The sequence below is a fragment of the Lycium ferocissimum genome, chromosome 2 (genome assembly GCF_029784015.1).
Source record: "Lycium ferocissimum isolate CSIRO_LF1 chromosome 2, AGI_CSIRO_Lferr_CH_V1, whole genome shotgun sequence".
Lineage (NCBI taxonomy): Eukaryota > Viridiplantae > Streptophyta > Magnoliopsida > Solanales > Solanaceae > Lycium > Lycium ferocissimum.
The window spans coordinates 61,626,195-61,642,697 of record NC_081343.1 but is presented as its reverse complement, the minus strand read 5'-3'; the positions used below and the strand labels follow the sequence as shown (position 1 = coordinate 61,642,697).

At 34.1% G+C, this 16,503-nt stretch overlaps 3 protein-coding genes across 4 annotated transcripts in view; 1 reads left to right on the top strand and 2 right to left on the bottom strand.

The window, feature by feature from the left end:
• LOC132047838 (uncharacterized) overlaps window positions 1-4,216 on the bottom strand; it is a 7,522-nt gene extending 3,306 nt beyond the window's left edge. Inside the window, exons 1-5 of the mRNA XM_059438818.1 lie at window positions 3,774-4,216; window positions 3,610-3,678; window positions 3,281-3,388; window positions 323-397; window positions 11-53 (exon numbers count right to left, since the gene is read on the bottom strand). Coding sequence (XP_059294801.1) covers window positions 11-53; window positions 323-397; window positions 3,281-3,388; window positions 3,610-3,678; window positions 3,774-4,127 — 649 coding nt within the window. The 5' untranslated portion in view covers window positions 4,128-4,216. The remainder of the gene's footprint in view (window positions 1-10; window positions 54-322; window positions 398-3,280; window positions 3,389-3,609; window positions 3,679-3,773) is intronic.
• A 1,606-nt stretch (window positions 4,217-5,822) lies between these two features.
• On the top strand, window positions 5,823-7,958 carry LOC132046582 (small ribosomal subunit protein mL103 (rPPR7)). Of its 2 annotated transcripts, XM_059437257.1 has the most exons (3): window positions 5,823-6,382; window positions 6,470-7,257; window positions 7,358-7,958. In XM_059437257.1, the coding sequence occupies exons 1-2, from the start codon at window positions 5,934-5,936 to the stop codon at window positions 7,143-7,145; spliced, it is 1,125 nt and encodes a 374-aa protein (XP_059293240.1). In that variant the 5' UTR covers window positions 5,823-5,933; the 3' UTR covers window positions 7,146-7,257; window positions 7,358-7,958. The 2 variants fall into 2 exon arrangements, with proteins under 2 accessions (XP_059293240.1, XP_059293239.1); XM_059437256.1 differs by having other exon boundaries at window positions 5,823-7,257.
• Window positions 7,959-9,508: 1,550 nt separating this feature from the next.
• Window positions 9,509-14,591, bottom strand: LOC132047837 (outer envelope pore protein 24, chloroplastic-like). The gene is made up of 3 exons (XM_059438817.1): window positions 14,388-14,591; window positions 10,589-10,936; window positions 9,509-9,791 (listed from the first exon to the last, which is right to left on the bottom strand). The coding sequence occupies exons 1-3, from the start codon at window positions 14,589-14,591 to the stop codon at window positions 9,711-9,713; spliced, it is 633 nt and encodes a 210-aa protein (XP_059294800.1). The 3' UTR covers window positions 9,509-9,710.
• Window positions 14,592-16,503: the final 1,912 nt, after the last annotated feature.

The window sequence follows — 16,503 nt, the reverse complement described above, 5'->3', positions numbered from 1 at the left end:
GTGGCAGAACTTGGCGTAGATAAGAGAGCCAGAAGCATTATAGCAGTTCCTGACTGCATAGATAACAGTAGAGTTAGATTTAACAGCAAATAATTCGCTTCAACTTGAAGCTGATAGAAAATTGACTTGATTACACTTGAAGTTGAGAGAGTAGCCGCCCGGCATTGTTATGGTCGTAATTAGTTTTTGAAGAAGAAAAGGACAAAAGCTGAACATGCATAAGCACATACAAAACTTGAAGAAGACTAACTTTTAGTCAATCAGAACTCCTCGAGACTAGAAGTTAAAGATGCATTTAAGCTATCAACAACAAATTGTTTACCTTATCACCAATGAGGACCCCAACAGCATATTCAGAGGCGCAAGTTGGTAATGGCATCCATGATGTAGAAAGAGTCTGGAAAATACGAAGCAATCAGATTCTGGGTATAACAATTAGAACTTAATTCCTATTAAGTGAACAAATATCAAGTGCAGAGCTTCCAGAATCTAAATGTCAAAGTTCGCAAAGTACAACCTCCTTATCCTACACCTAAACAACATAATTACAATCATGAAGCTGGAAGATATATCTATATACAGAGGCGGATGTGGGATTTGAAGGTGGCGGCGCCAATATTTTTAACATAGTCATGCTATTTACTAGTCACGAAGTTTGATGAGCAACTCTCTTAAAACTTAATTTATTATGATAAGTTATGAGCCACTTATAAACTTCAAAATGATCGGATATCATTAATTTAGTAACAAAAGTAAATCATCAATTCATACTTGACTTTGGCGCGCTTTCATATTCTGAAAACAGTAAATGATACTATCATTTCTTCTATTTACAAATATGTTCTTCTCTGTGTAACAAACTAAACAATCATTTAAAAATGCATCACTAATATTAGTAAACAATTCATTTTTGATATGTTTCATGGATGAGAATGTTCTTTCTATTGTTGCAGACTTGCAGTGGCGGCAGGTAAATAAACAAGCGAAAAAATAGGGGTGGATGCATGTAGAACGTGACATCTCTTGATTGATAATTTAACTAAATATATTCTGTTAATATAAACAATATGCGAAGAAGTGGATATATTAAGCAAAAATGATAAAACGTGACAAAGAGTCTTCTTGTTCCGGTGGTTCAGATCCTCAGTTGCTCTGTAAAGGGCATAGGATCGACTCTTGCTCTAGACATTTGTTTGGCAAATTTTCGAGCGTCTTTTGTTAAGAAAATTGCAGCTTAAAGAAAACGAAATTGAACATTTGACTCCTAATGTTAGATTCTAACTTTGACAGGGCCCCTCTTTAATAATTAAAAACAAATATAATATAAGGGTATGCTAGAGATAGGAATCGAACCATGGTCATCAATCAGAAAAACAGAACTTAAGCGCAGACTCAGCCAGTGCTCCAATTTGCTTTTGTATATCAGGGTGCACAATCAAATATATACTCAATTCTTTAGGTATATACACCTATATATACATAATTTTTTCCGTGTTTTAGAGGGTCCGATGACCCCCCTACGTTCCACGTGGGTCCACTTGTATACACGTCCATAAAGAGCAAGGAGTATGTCCAACACAGATGGGTATTACAAATGGAATTTAAGGTGGAGAAATGGAGAGACACATAATAAGGAAGATCGGATATTAGTGGAAGTCGAGCTGTTTCGTTTACATGGAAAGCGAAATATGTATATATAGAGAGACCAAAATTGAAGGTCAAAAGATGCATGGAAGCAAATAACATCAGAATTCAATAAATAACTTATAAAAAACGAAGGATGGCAATAATTTCAACAAGTACAGAAACAATATTTAAGAGCTCATGGGACGGAGAAGTGATTAAGGTAGGATCTCAAGCAAATATAAGAACCATTTAACGGATGTTGTACCAAGATGGTCCCAAAAGAATCTAAAATTCTGTTAAAACAATTCAACTATCAGCAAAGAAGGAATATCTTCTTTAGACCAAAAATACAACTGGAACAATAAGCACCTAATCCTCTACATGTGCTTCATAACTTTTTCAAAAATTCTCTGGTCCTTTCTTTCTAAGTCATTCAAACAACGGTCCAACGTCCAAAATGCCCCCAATCACCACTCCTGATGTTAATTATTATCCAATTGGACAAGGCGTCCGCCACCATTTAGGCAATACCCCAGCAACATTATATACAGATTAGATGGAACTCCATGATCCCTAAACAAACTCGCTCAGGTAAGAGCAGACCTTTGTGTTGGGATTTTTAAGTTCGTTGATCCTCTAACCAGCCGATCAATGTCCTCCCGCAATTCTGGCACGTGCAAGAGCAAATGATCAATAGTCACCCCCCTCTGCTTAAGAGTTATTTGAGATAGAAATGGAAAATTGCGCGCTATGTAAAGAAAACACTCTCTTTTATGCTTTTTGTCTTTCCCCATAAAATAGGTCTTGTATCACTTTCAAACAAACATCTTTAGTAAGACCTATCTGATGAACCTTTCCTTCCTACTTCATACCATTCCATTCATCACTACCTTCAGAAATTTCACAGTTGTAAATCAAATTGAGGTTGTCTGCTTTTGTCTCTAATCCTGGATTTGTCATGTGAAATTACATTCCCGTTAAGGTTAACTTCCCACATATATTCAGTCAGATATGTATGTGGTTATTTCATTTTGAATAGTCTTTACTCCCCCCTCGTGATTCCTTCGCATAAACATACATCTAATAGCTTGTAACAATATTTATAAACTAACCATACTAGAATATTTTGTTGCGATCGCTATCTACATAAAGCCCTCATTCAGAAACCTCCATAATTATTTCCACAGGATAGATTGATTAAAGGTGGATAAGTAACATATGCAGTCAGCTAATGCCTGCACATACATACATAGTCTGATGAAAAGCCAAATGCCACGGCACCATAAGGTGGATTTTACTTTTTTTCTTAAAAGGGAGAAAACTGATCTCAGCAGCCAATTCCAAGCAGCACTAAGCCTATATCTAATAATTTTATGCTTGGACACTAGGGAAAAGGAGAGTATATATACAAATATGTGTGTGTGCGCGTGCGGATGTGATGTAGCTATTTTATAAGCACCTGGACTATTACATCGGGTACATGCAACCTCCCACCAACTACCAACACATGTACCAAGGCTTACACAGATAGAAAGAAATCGCCTAGTTACTTTTTTGTCTCTGTTGTGGTTTACGATGAGAAAATCTATTAAAAAATCATGCTTCCATATATCTCAAAGTTTGTCTTTAAATTCAAGGATAAATCAAAATGAACCTGCTTTTTCATCGTTGCTGCGTGGACAGAGTCTCTATCAAAATTTTTAGAATCAAAATCTATCGCCAAATCAACCTCCATTTCTGCAGTTGAAGGTCTCAACCTCACCTGCAAATATTTAATAATAAAAAAAAAAAAAAAAAAAAAAAACACACACACACGCACACACTGAATTCAGACAAACCGGTCATTCAAAAGCAGCCAAATAATTCTTGCCATTAGCATCACAATTTCAATTTAATCTTTGATGCTACTGATTTATTGTGCGAAATAAACAATGACCAATTTGTTCACCAAACAAAACATTAAAAGCCATTGTAAGTACTCACCTCTTGGCATCGTTCCTCCAATTCATAGGGACGCCATACCGGCCTCAATGGATATTGAAACACATATAGCTGACAAATAACAGAAAATTATACTTATAACAAATAGAAATATTTGCAAATTCAACAAATAAACAATGGATTACTCGAATCGAGAAAAAAATTACCTGAGTTGTAGGATCAAATGAAGGAGTAAAACACACATCAATTTCACGAACAACTTCATCTTCATCGTTATCAGTTTCCATGGCAACTTGTTCTTCTGCCACGTCATTTCCCGTTTTCTCTCCGTCCAACGGAACGTCGTCGTTACCCTTTGCGGCTCCGTTTTCCGTTAAATGATCTGTTAGTGGGGGTTGTGGGCCCAGTTCTTCTTTTTTAGTCGAAATAGATGATGGCTGTGTTTCAGTTTTGGGTTTGGTTGCTATTTGGGGCTTGAGTTTAGAGCTTTTGGGAGCAAAACGGGCTTGTCTAGTTGGAACTTTACTTGGACCATCGAAGTCCAAATCCATATCCGCCATTTTACTTTGCCGGAAAAGTGAAACTTCAACCCCAAATAAGTAATAATGAGTGGAGGAAGGGTTTAGGGTTTATTAATTGGAACTGAGCAGGTAATGAGTGGCGACAAGTTTGGAAGTTTTTAGTAGATTAGACAATTTAGGAATTGATTGAATTACAATATGATGCAAGTAGTAGTTGCTTTCATGGAGAAATCATATCCAAGGAAGAGGGAGCAATTATTCCGTCTTGCTCTGTTGAACGTGAAGACTGAACTCGAGTAAGGGGAAGGAGAACTTTGCGTTTTTTTTGTTCTCAAGAAGTTGTAAAGATGAAATTTAGTTAATCAATTACTTCCTCCGTCCCATAATAAGTATCCCAAGTTTTTTTTTATTCTATAATAAATATTATCTTGAGAAATCAAATATAAATTGACTAATTTTTTTCAATTCTACCCTTAGACCAATAACATCTAAATGATTATTAAAAAAGTCACATAATAACTTGATATAATTGAATTCTCAATATCAAAAGATTTCCTTTTGTGCATGCTTTAATCAAAAGGTAAAAATAATTTATTTTATTATATAAGAGTAATTTGATAAATTTTACATTGCATTATTGATTTCTTAATATGCGTATTTTTAGCTAAAGTGACACTTATTATGGGACGGAGAGAGTAATTAATTAGAGGAGTTTAATAATTGAAGAGGGCAAAGTAATCAAATTGTAATTTTTTATATTAAAGATAAATAAGTTAAACAAAATTACAAAAACAATAAAATAAGAGAGGTAACAGTAAGGTTGCATATCCAATGTTGTCCCAGAAATAGGTCAAGGGCGGTTGGGGTGTACCTGACCTTACTCCTGCCTTTATAGGTCAGAAAGATTGCTTTCGATTAACCTCGACTCAAAAAAATGTTTTTCGGAAAATAGATTAAAAAAATGCAAGAGTAAAAGGTGTGATGAAAATTTGAATAAAGAAAAGTATTGACAACACAAATATTAAACATAATTAAAGTAAAAGTAATAACAATAATAATAAAAATATACATACTCATACTCATAGCGCATGAACCCATATTAAAAATCCAACACAAATATTAAAAATTCATGCGCTATATGGGTTTTGGATTAACGCCTGGTCTAACGAGTGTTACATACATATTGAGCTCGTATATCACATAAAATTCTTAATTACATACTCTATATCAATTCAATCTCAAAATCCCCAGTCCCGAAATTATCTTCCCCATGTTGTCCCACCCATCCCCTATCTCTTTGAGCTCCATTAAAGGCAAATATTTGAGTCCCACACCCGAATACCTACCTTTTTACATAAAATTACAATAAAACTCAAGATTTTTTATATATTTAAGTAAATTTAGCTTCATTTTTTTTTACCTCGTCCTCTTGAAACTTCAGTAAAAACGCATGAAGTGATTCTAAAGCAGATATATTTATAAAAATATTTTAAATTCGTTCGTTCATACGCACACCGACTAGATTATTCATGGCGAAGATAATACTCAAAAAGGGATTACTGGATACAATTTAAATGGTGGCCATCAATTAGGTATTTTTAGTATGGGATGGAGGGAGTAAAAACTATCCTAGACATAAGGGACCAATTTTGGTCATTTTCCCAATTTGGAACCATTGGAAAATGAATTCTCAGTTACACTCACGTGAGAGTAGTTTAAACTTCTATTGGCTCTTTCAAAGTGAAAAGGTGAGTTCAAACGCCTCCTTAAACCCTACTCCATTTTCACCCTTAATTGCATCAAATCTCATCTCCCTTCTCCAACCCCACTTAAACCCTAGTAGAAATGTCTTCTTCCATCACTTTGCGCCATGCACGCCACCTCTCAACCGCAACCGCCGCCGCCGCCGCAACTTCCAGCAACACCACCATCTCTATCTCCAAAGCAAAATCAAAGCTCAAAGCCGAACACGACCCTGACAAAGCCCTAGAAATTTACTCCTCCGTTTCAGATCGTTACATTTCCCCTTTATCCTCCCGTTATGCTCAAGAATACACAGTCAAGCGTCTAGCTAAGTCTCACCGTTTCTCCGACATTGAAAGTTTCCTCGAATCTCACAAGAACAGCCCAAAAATCACCCAAGAACCATTTCTTTCATCCATCATCCGTTCATATGGTGTCGCTGGCATGTTCGATCACGCGCTCAAAATTTATCATCAGATGGATGATTTAGGCACCCCCAGATCAGCTATTTCCTTCAATGTACTTTTATCAGCTTGCGTGCACTCGAAACAGTATGATCGTGTTGTTAAGTTGTTTGATGAAATGCCTGTAAAGTATGGATTTTTACCTGATAAAGTGTCGTATGGTATATTGATTAGGTCATATTGTGAAATGGGGTCGCCGGAAATGGCAATGGAAAGACTCAAGGAGATGGAGGAGAAAGGTGTGGAGATTACAATTGTTACTTTCACCACTATACTGCACTCATTTTATAAGAAGGGAAAGAATGATGATGCCGAAAAAGTATGGAATGAGATGGTGAAAAGGGGGTGTGGGCCAGATGTTGGTGCATACAATGTAAAGATTATGAACATTCAGGGTGGTAATCCAGAAGGCGTGAAAGCTTTAATTGAGGAAATGAACGATGCTGGATTGAAACCGGACACGATTAGCTACAATTACTTGATGACTTGTTATTGTAAGAATGAATTGATGGACGAGGCACAGAAGGTTTATGAGGATTTGGAGAGAAATGGGTGCAATGCAAATGCTGCAACTTTTAGGACTTTAATCTTTTATTTGTGTAAGAAGGGAAGGTTTGAGACGGGGTATAAGGTGTTTAAGGAGAGTGTGAGAGTTAACAAGATCCCAGATTTCAATACACTCAAGTATTTGGTGGAAGGGTTGGTGCAGAGATCAAAGTTGAAAGATGCAAAAGGGATGAGTAGGACAGTGAAGAAGAAGTTCCCTCCTAACTTGGTAAAAGCTTGGACCAAGCTAGAGGAGGAGCTTGGTTTGGCTAAAGTTGAAGCCGGTGATAATGGAGTACAATGAGACTAGTTTGGGTTAGTAGTTGGATGGTTTTGTTTGCTTCAAGTGTTATACACAGTTCGATAACTTAGGAGAGCTTTTAGATCATTGAATTTCTCTTGTTTATCATAAAGATGTGAGTTCTCTCACTTGGGACCTGCCATTTTTTATGACCTTGATGGAGTTAATGTAGAACTTTACATGAAGTTCATAACAGTAAGTTCTATGATCTGCAGATGAGGAACTCCATGAGCTGAATGTCCTGTTGATCCATTGCTTTGTTCGTCTCTCTCACGATCCCATTCGTTGAACATCTCGCCATATCTCTGGCATTGTAATGACAACATTAACTGGTGGTTTAGCATGAGGTTTCGGTCTTTCTCTTCTCCGCTGCCACTAATCAAATATGTTGGCACAACTTGACAATGTATAACTTTTTATTGCTGCATAGGGTTCTTTCTCCACTATATCTTGACCTGCTCAGTCGATGACTTGAAAGGGCTTTATATCTGTTATTGATGTACTCTTTATGTCATTGTTCCTAACAGGGTACAATCTGCTTCCTTTAGAGGGAAGTGACTGTTAAATCATAGAGCAATTGGGATAATCTGCAGGTGTTGTCGATTATATCAAGTACTGTGATCAGCTAATACCACTGCAAATTTGGAGATATAGTTGCCCAATTCTTGGTTAATGTTACACTATCCTTCTAGTTTTGACATTCTATCGTAGTAGTATGATACTTATCATTAAACTTTACGAGGTGGTCTCTTTCTGCTCTTAGATTGGTTTGTATCATGCTTGACTGGAAATAATGGAAGATTTTGAGACAGTACATTCATGTGATATTGGTTTTATTAGCATGACTAATTTCAGGCATTGTTGTGGTAACTGATTACAAGCTAACTCATTGTAGAATTTGGTATATTGGCCAGATTGGAATCCTCTTCTAGTGTTTGATGTACAATATACAATTACCTCCGGATAATCCTGTATAATGAAGTCCCATGTGTAAAACTCTAGTGATTGTCACTAATTCCTGTCTAATGAATACAGCAGAACAATCAAACTAATCAACAACTTAGTATAGGGTAAACGGAAAAAAAGCGGAAACCACCCCAACACATACGCGCACAAAAAAGAGAGACAAAGATGGATCATGCATCAGTAAAATTATTGCTTTACAGAAGAAAAGAAAAAGGATAATGCTAACATTGCTCTACAAACTTTTGGTCTCAGCGCACAAATTAAAGGACATAAGTAGATCTATTTCACTTGGGAGTCATTTGCTTTACAGGTTAGTTATGAGAGAATTATAATGTGGAGTAATTAACACATTGATTATTAATAATTGACTTTTTATGCGCTGATAATAATGAAGAGATTGTTGTTCATGAATTACTTGCTCTAAAACGACATTTTTGTCTTTGAATAGTCTACAACATGAAACAACACATATGCTCCCGCATAACTTGGCAGTTAACACTAGTATTATTACCACCAACCAAACACTATCCCATGCGGAAATCACTTATTCTAATGCAGTCAACCAAATAATGTATTTCTCTTATGCAAAACTTTATGCTGGGAAAATTTAATTCCATACCATCAACCAAACAACTCTTACAGTGAGCCAAACGAGATGATTTTTGATTAGAAAATTGTACTACATAATATTGTTCTTACGCTGAAATAAGATAAGTTTCAATTGAAAATACTGCGTAATTTCTAAATATCCATACAATAAATTCATCTGGTCCAACTCCAAAAACTAGTAAAATTAGCACTTACATAAGAAATAAAATAGCAGGTGTGTTAAATCAAAAATATATATTTATTGATGGTCCCGGACCAAAGAATTTCAGGAGATAGTGCATTAACCATTTTAGGCATTTCCTTTTGAGCTATAGAATGCTCAGTGATGGTAGGGATGAGCCTGAGCTTATGCTTGTGAATTCTAATTAAGCCAATCCCAAAGACCTCGTCACTCAACTTGGATTTTGTAAAACAGCAAGTCAAAAGAGCTCTAATGATATCAGGCTAACACAAAGTTGGTGTGTTGTTTTAGCGCAAAGGGAAGGATAGGACCTTAATCTCCTGTCAATTTAACTAAGTATACCTGTTTCTTTAAAACAAACAGAGCAGAGGGCCGGAGACAGTGCTGGAATGGGGTAGCTATAATATAACAAAGAAGCACAATCTTTTCTAGATTAGAATCAAAATTGATGTATAAATCACTTGAAAAACCAGTCACGGATGTTCAGGAGGTAAAATAAACATCAAAACATGCCCAGCGTCAATGTGTTAGTGTCTTAGAAATGCTTCAGACTGATTTGGCTGTGTTCGATAAGAAACTAAATTTTTGGCGAGTAATATGTAGCACCAAAAATAAGAAGGGGAGTTAGATGTAATTGCACTGCATAACCAGTATATTCTTTTCTGACCTAAGTTCGTAAAACATGTAACAATATGCTCAAAAGAGAGGTACTGTATCATTGGTGAAGAAACGTATTCAAATGTGAATGTGTGTGACAAAGCTGGCCATATGTGGCACCTGAAGAATAAATCTCGCAGCGGCATATCATCAAGCTACAGTTCAACATGCAACCTACTATCAAAACTTAATGTCGGAAACTTTGGTTCTTCTGCCAAATTCACAGACGCAGAGACCTAGTAGACAAAAAAACAATCCGCACATTAGTTTCAAAATTCCAAAGAGAAGAAGAATAAAATGCAACGAACACAACTGTATTTAAAGTAGAAGAGTCCTTAGTGTACGCAAATTCTACATCATACACATATAATAAGATAGTGAATAGAAAGATCAGCATATTGCAAACACCAGCAAGGCAGGTTAACCATATTATTATATGGAGTAGCTAAGAAAAGAGAAAGGCAATATCAATACCATAAAAAGTTGATTTTATTCAGATCTAACGGTGGTACTATTATTTATGACATTACTTCTAGTGGCGGAATGAAGCATAAGTTGCAAATCAGTGGTATGATGCAAAATATGAGGCCCGTTTGCCTTCTGCTTTCCCTACTTGATAAACCAGTCAAACCAAGACAAGCTACATGCTTGACAAGAGAGGTTGGCTTAAATGAAAAGCACCCGTCGAGGTTGCGAGTTCAAGTAACGAAGGGAGCAAAGTTTGGTATGCACCACTGTTAACTCTTGGGGAGAGGGTCCGATGCGGTAAGAGATGTAGATCAAAATATCCAAAAACAAAAAAGTTAATGGCCAATTAATTCCTTTACATCCATCCAAAGGAACTTTAAATCCCTGTGATTTAGCTGACAGCAGCATAAACAAGTAAAATCATGTGGGGGTTCCTGTGGAACATTAACAAACTCGAAAGGAACCTTAATAGAATAATTCCAATCAGTTCAATGAAGAGAACATAACCATATCCATTATCACTACACTGCACAGTGCTCAATACAAAATCGAAACAGTAGAATACCTTAAATCCTCCACTTGAACTCCATTCCAGCCCCAAAACCTTGCTTGAACTTTGATACGACGCCTTGACCACATTTTCCTTGAACACCCGCTTTGACACAGCAACTTCCCACGAATTTTTGGCAAAATCATAGTTTGGCTCGAAAGCAGTCAAGCCACTATGTACATAACTATACCCTAACTTGGAGATACCAGAATCAAACCCATAAGTGGCTGATAACTTGTTGGCCGAGTCAATCGCCAGTGTCCCATCCACTGCAGTTCTGTTGTCTCCCCTCCAATGAGTATAGGTAAAGTTCAAAGGCTTTTCCATAACTCTCACTCTATTCATAAATTGAAAACGCACATCCTATAGACAATAGAACAAAATCTCATCATTTTCTAGTAACAAAATAGCACTTTTCACTTATCAAGATTCCAGACCAAGTGAAATCAGACTAAAATTTTATATGCAGGTTCTTTTACAATTTGATACAAGGATAATCATATAATTTTTTATTATTTAAGGGGTCATCTGGTTGATGGTTATAGAGTAGTTATATATGTATTAAAATTTGCATAACTTTATACATTGCTTGGTTATAAAAGCGGGGAAAAATAATCTCCACATAAATCTAGCATAAGTTATATCATGTTTGGTTGGTTTTTTCTCTTTCCCACCTAAAACATAATATTGCTAATACAATATGAAGGGCAGAAGATGGAATGACTAACTAATACTTGCACAACTAAATCTCTACATTGCTAATACTTTTCTATTATATATAAGCATGGAAGGAGGCCGAATACAGCTTCCCATGCTTGTACCAACAGCTTTAAAAATTGTACACTCAATTAATGCTTATACTAAAAGCTATATAACTTGTACTCTTTAACCAACTACTTTTTTATCTCACGTGGACGTATGTCATAATACTTAATATTTATTCTCTTCTCATGTATACATGTATGCACTTATTTATTTCCTCCGTGCACTTTTACTTGCTCACTTTTGACTTTTCATGTTCTTAAGAATTAATAAATCCCACGTAGACATATGTTATAGTACTGAATATTTATTCTCTTCTTTACTTGGACAAATTACTTGACTTTTCACGTTCTTTAAGAATTAATAAATAAAGTACTCCCTTCGTCCCATATTACTTGGCCACATTACTATACTTGTTCTTTAAGAATTAATTAATAAATGAAGTACTCCCTTCGTCCCATATTACTTGGCCACATTACTATACTCGACTTTTCACATTCTTTAAGAATTAATAAATGGAGTACTCCCTTCGTCCCATATTACTTGGCTACATTACTAAAAATATGTCTATTTTTCTATTATATATGCATTTCAATTTTAATTCTCCGACACATTTATTTTCTCCGTGTACTTTTACTTGTTCACTTTTGACTTTTCACGTTCTTGCTGAATATTTATTCTTTTCTCATGTATAGACGTATGCAGTTTAATTTTAATTTCCTACACAAATTTATTTTCTCCGTGCACTTTTACTTGTTCAGTTTTGACTTTTCACGCTCTTTAAGAAGTAATAAATCCCACGGGGACATATGTCATGGTACTGAATATTTATTCTCTTATCATGTATACACATATGCACTTCAATTTTAATTCTCCGACATATATTTATTTCCTCCGTGCACTTTTACTTGTTTACTTTTGACTTTTCACGTTCTTGCTGAATATTTATTCTCTTCTCATGTATGCATGTATACACTTCCATTTTAATTCTCCGACACATATTTATTTCCTCCGTGCACTTTTACTTATTCACTTTTGACTTTTCACGTTCTTTAAGAATTAATAAATGAAGTATCCCCTCTGTCCCATATTACTTGACTTTTCACGTTCTTTAAGAATTAATAAATAAAGTACTCCCTCCGTCCCATATTACTTGGCTTTGTACTCTTTAACCAACTACTTTTTTATCTCACGTGGACATATGTCACTTCTCATATATACACGTATGCACTTATTTATTTCCTCCGTGCACTTTGACTTGTTTACTTTTGACTTTTCACGTTCTTTAAGAATTAATAAATCCCACGTAGACATATATTATAGTACTGAATATTTATTCTCTTCTTTACTTGGGCAAATTACTTGACTTTTCACGTTTTTGAAGAATTAATAAATGAAGTACTCCCTTCGTCCCATATTACTTGGCCACATTACTATACTTGACTTTTTACATTCTTTAAGAATTAATTAATAAATAAAGTACTCCCTTCGTCCCATATTACTTGGCCACATTACTATACTCGACTTTTCACATTCTTTAAGAATTAATAAATGGAGTACTCCCTTCGTCCCATATTACTTGGCTACATTACTAAAAATATATGTCTATTTTTCTATTCTATATTTTTCTTTATTTCTTTTATATATAAGTGTGGTGAGTGGACGAATACAACATAAAATACTTGTACCACAAGCTTTACAAATTGTACACGCAATGAATACTTGTACCAAAAGCTATATAAATGGTACACTTCAACCAACTACTTTTAATTCCACGTGGACAATAAATTGTACACTTTAACCAATTACTTTTTAGTTCCATGTGGACATATGTCATAGTACTGAATATTTATTGTCTTCTCATGTATACATGTATGCACCGTCCGTGCACTTTTACTGTCCACGTTGATTTTTCTTCTTATTATTAATTTTACCCTTCACATTAATTACTCATTTTCAAATCATTTTCCAAGGCTATTGACATTATACACCAATAAATATGAATATTATGGTAAAATATATACTCCCTCCGTCACATATTACTTGCCCACTTTCCGTTTTATACGGCCCTTAAGAAATCATAAATAAAAGATGTATTTTACTATCGTACTCCTATCTCTCTCTAATAAAGGGAGCGACTTTTATCTCCGTTTTCCTTCTTTCTCAATACTTTAAACGTGAAGAGAGGACGAACAATTCTCCGACACATTTATTTCCTCCGTCCACTTTTACTTGTTCACTTTGACTTTTCACGTTCTTTAAGAATTAATAAATGAAATATATATTTTATCATAATATCCATATTTATTAGTGTAGTATAGTCTCAGTAGCCTTAGAAAATAATTTGAAAATCAGTAATTAATGCGAAGGGTAAAATAAGAAGAAGAAAAATTTCTTTCTCTTGATATGTTAACGTGGACAATTACTTTTGACTTTTCACGTTATTTAAGAATTAATTTGGTGATTTACGATATACCATATATCTCTCTAATTTTGATTTCTCTGTAAGAATTCTTTTTATCTATAATTGTTACAAAAACTATAATGTAACTAATTTACCCCTTATTAACATATTTTTTAATTAATTTAATAAAAATATTATATTAGTTTTGCTTTTAAAAAATTCAATATATACAACACAAAGGTTCTTATGTTTGGATCTGAACAGTTAATTAATTGAGATGGATATTAACTTGTCGGTATACATATGAGATATTAAAGAATTTAAAAGAAATAATCTAGGATCAAAATATTAATTTTCCCTCACCTTCTTACTAATTTTTTTTTTTCACATCGATGACTTTCTTTGCCATGACAATGACAAATTTTTAAAAATTATTTACAAAATACAAACCTTAAACTAGTGCATAACTAATCTTTGCATTACTGATACCTGCATAATGCGAACCAGGAATCAAACGACCCCTATAGGTTTAGTTTCCAAAGTATGTAAATTTAAATTTAAATTCTCACAAATTGAAGAGAAGTAGTAATTTAATCGACTTTAGATAAGCTAAAATTGTCAAAACAAATTGAAACAGAGATAGTATACCTGTTTGGGGACATGATAGTCGATAAGGAAAGAACCAGTTTTTTCAAGGGAGAAAGAAAGACCTTCCAAAGATGACCCATTGATTAAGGTGGCTTCAGTCACGTTAGCATTTAGCTTGACTGCGCCGGCGTCAAGGGTGATGGTGGTAATGGCCTCTCTTACGCCGCCGCCTTCATAGCGTCCTCTAAGAGTAGTGCTTATCATCCTAATTCTAGCAGAATGTAGAAAGGGAGGGTATTGAGTGGAATTTTAAAGTGGAGGGAAAGGCCAAAAGCACTAGTCAGTGGGTGATTTTCTACATTACTCCGTGTACTATTCGGCAGTCATTCGCTCCGTTGTGAAAGGTGCAGTAAATCTCAATACAGTGTCTGATAGCTGGGATTTATTTGTTAAAACAATAAACAAAAATTGGGTTGCTTCTTTGGGGATGCACTTAAAATAACTTTTTAAATATATTTTTGACAATTTTAATCCTTAAATTTACAAAAAAAAAAAAAAAAAAAGAATAATTTTGATTTTTGTCCAATATTTAACAAACATTATTTGTTAGATTTAACGAAATTGTTAAAAAAAAAAAGGAGCAATTATATTTCAAATGGTGAATGCTTGAAGTTTAAACGACTAATATCTAAAATTGAAAGTTATATTTTAAAAGTTTGGACTATCAATTTTCGTTCCTGCATCCAATGTTTTTATACTTTTTTAACAACACTCACTTGGTATAAATTCATTTTTCATTTTTCAAGTGAAAAATTATTTCTCCAAACTTACGATATTGGTGATTTTAAATAATATTTTAATTTACTAGACAAAGTCTTGTTAATATTAAATGTCAAACAATGTAAAGCCAAATTTAAGCCTTTCTCTTAGGTGCCGTTTGGCCATAAAAATTATTCACTTTTTTCGGAATTTTTTTTTTCTAGTTTTTTCACTTTTGGGCGTTCGGCCATCCTATTCCGAATACAACTTGAAGTTGTATTCCGGAATACCAAAAACTCAAAAAACTTGTTTTTAAAAAAAAATTCACTTTTTTCACTTTTTTTACAATTACATTTCACCAAAAACTACAATCTTAAAAACTATGGCCAAACACAACTCCAACTTCAAAAATTCCAAAAAAAGTGAATTTATTTTTTATATTTATGGCCAAACGGCACCTTAATAAAAGTTTTGAGAAAGGAAATAAAATTACAACCATCCAAACAAAATTCGAATAAACACAACTTGTTTCCTCTACAGACTTTCTCTCAACCTTGTCCAAATAGCTAAAGTACTTTATACTATCGAACCTCTTTATAACGGTGCCCGCATATAACAATATCTCTCTATAACATTCAAGTTTTTTAAAACCGATTTTTTATGCTATATTTTACTTCTCTATAACATCATTTCACCTATAACAACAACATCCAACTTTATAACAGCACGCTCTTTGTAAAATTACCCCATATAATAGCTATCTTCTTTTTTTGTTAATATAATAATTAACTTTGGGAAGTGTTTCAGGCAATAGTGTGAAAGAAGTCCTAGTAAGCTAAAGAAGCAGATGAAGCATCGGGTCTCGGAGAAGAATAAGATCACAGAGCACAGCAAACCACTAAACCATGTGCGCGTGATTGCTCGCCTATGATTATCAATAATAAGTGTAAAGATTTTGATCAAATATTTAATCATTTAATACATTATTTATAACAAAAAATTATCATATGAATATATATATATTTTCATCATTAAACGGTTTTTCTTCGTTATACAAAGTGCGATTAAGCTTAAGAATTAGGCAATTAAAAATGAAAATTAGATTTTATGCATCTTTTTTACCTATAAAGTGAAATATTATTTAAATGTCAATCTTTTGTTATATGTGTATAACAACCATTCTATATAACAAATAAAAAATTTCGGACCCAATGACGCTGTTATAGAGAGGTATGACTGTATAGAAAATTCAAAAAAAAAATGGTCCTTAACTAATAGAATTGGGTATTTTCTGAAAAAGCTAGCACACTCCACAAATGATAATATTGAATCCACCATGAATATTAATCAAATCAATAAATATATGATATATATTTATAAGTTAATTACGATCAATTAATATTTTTTATTATACTAA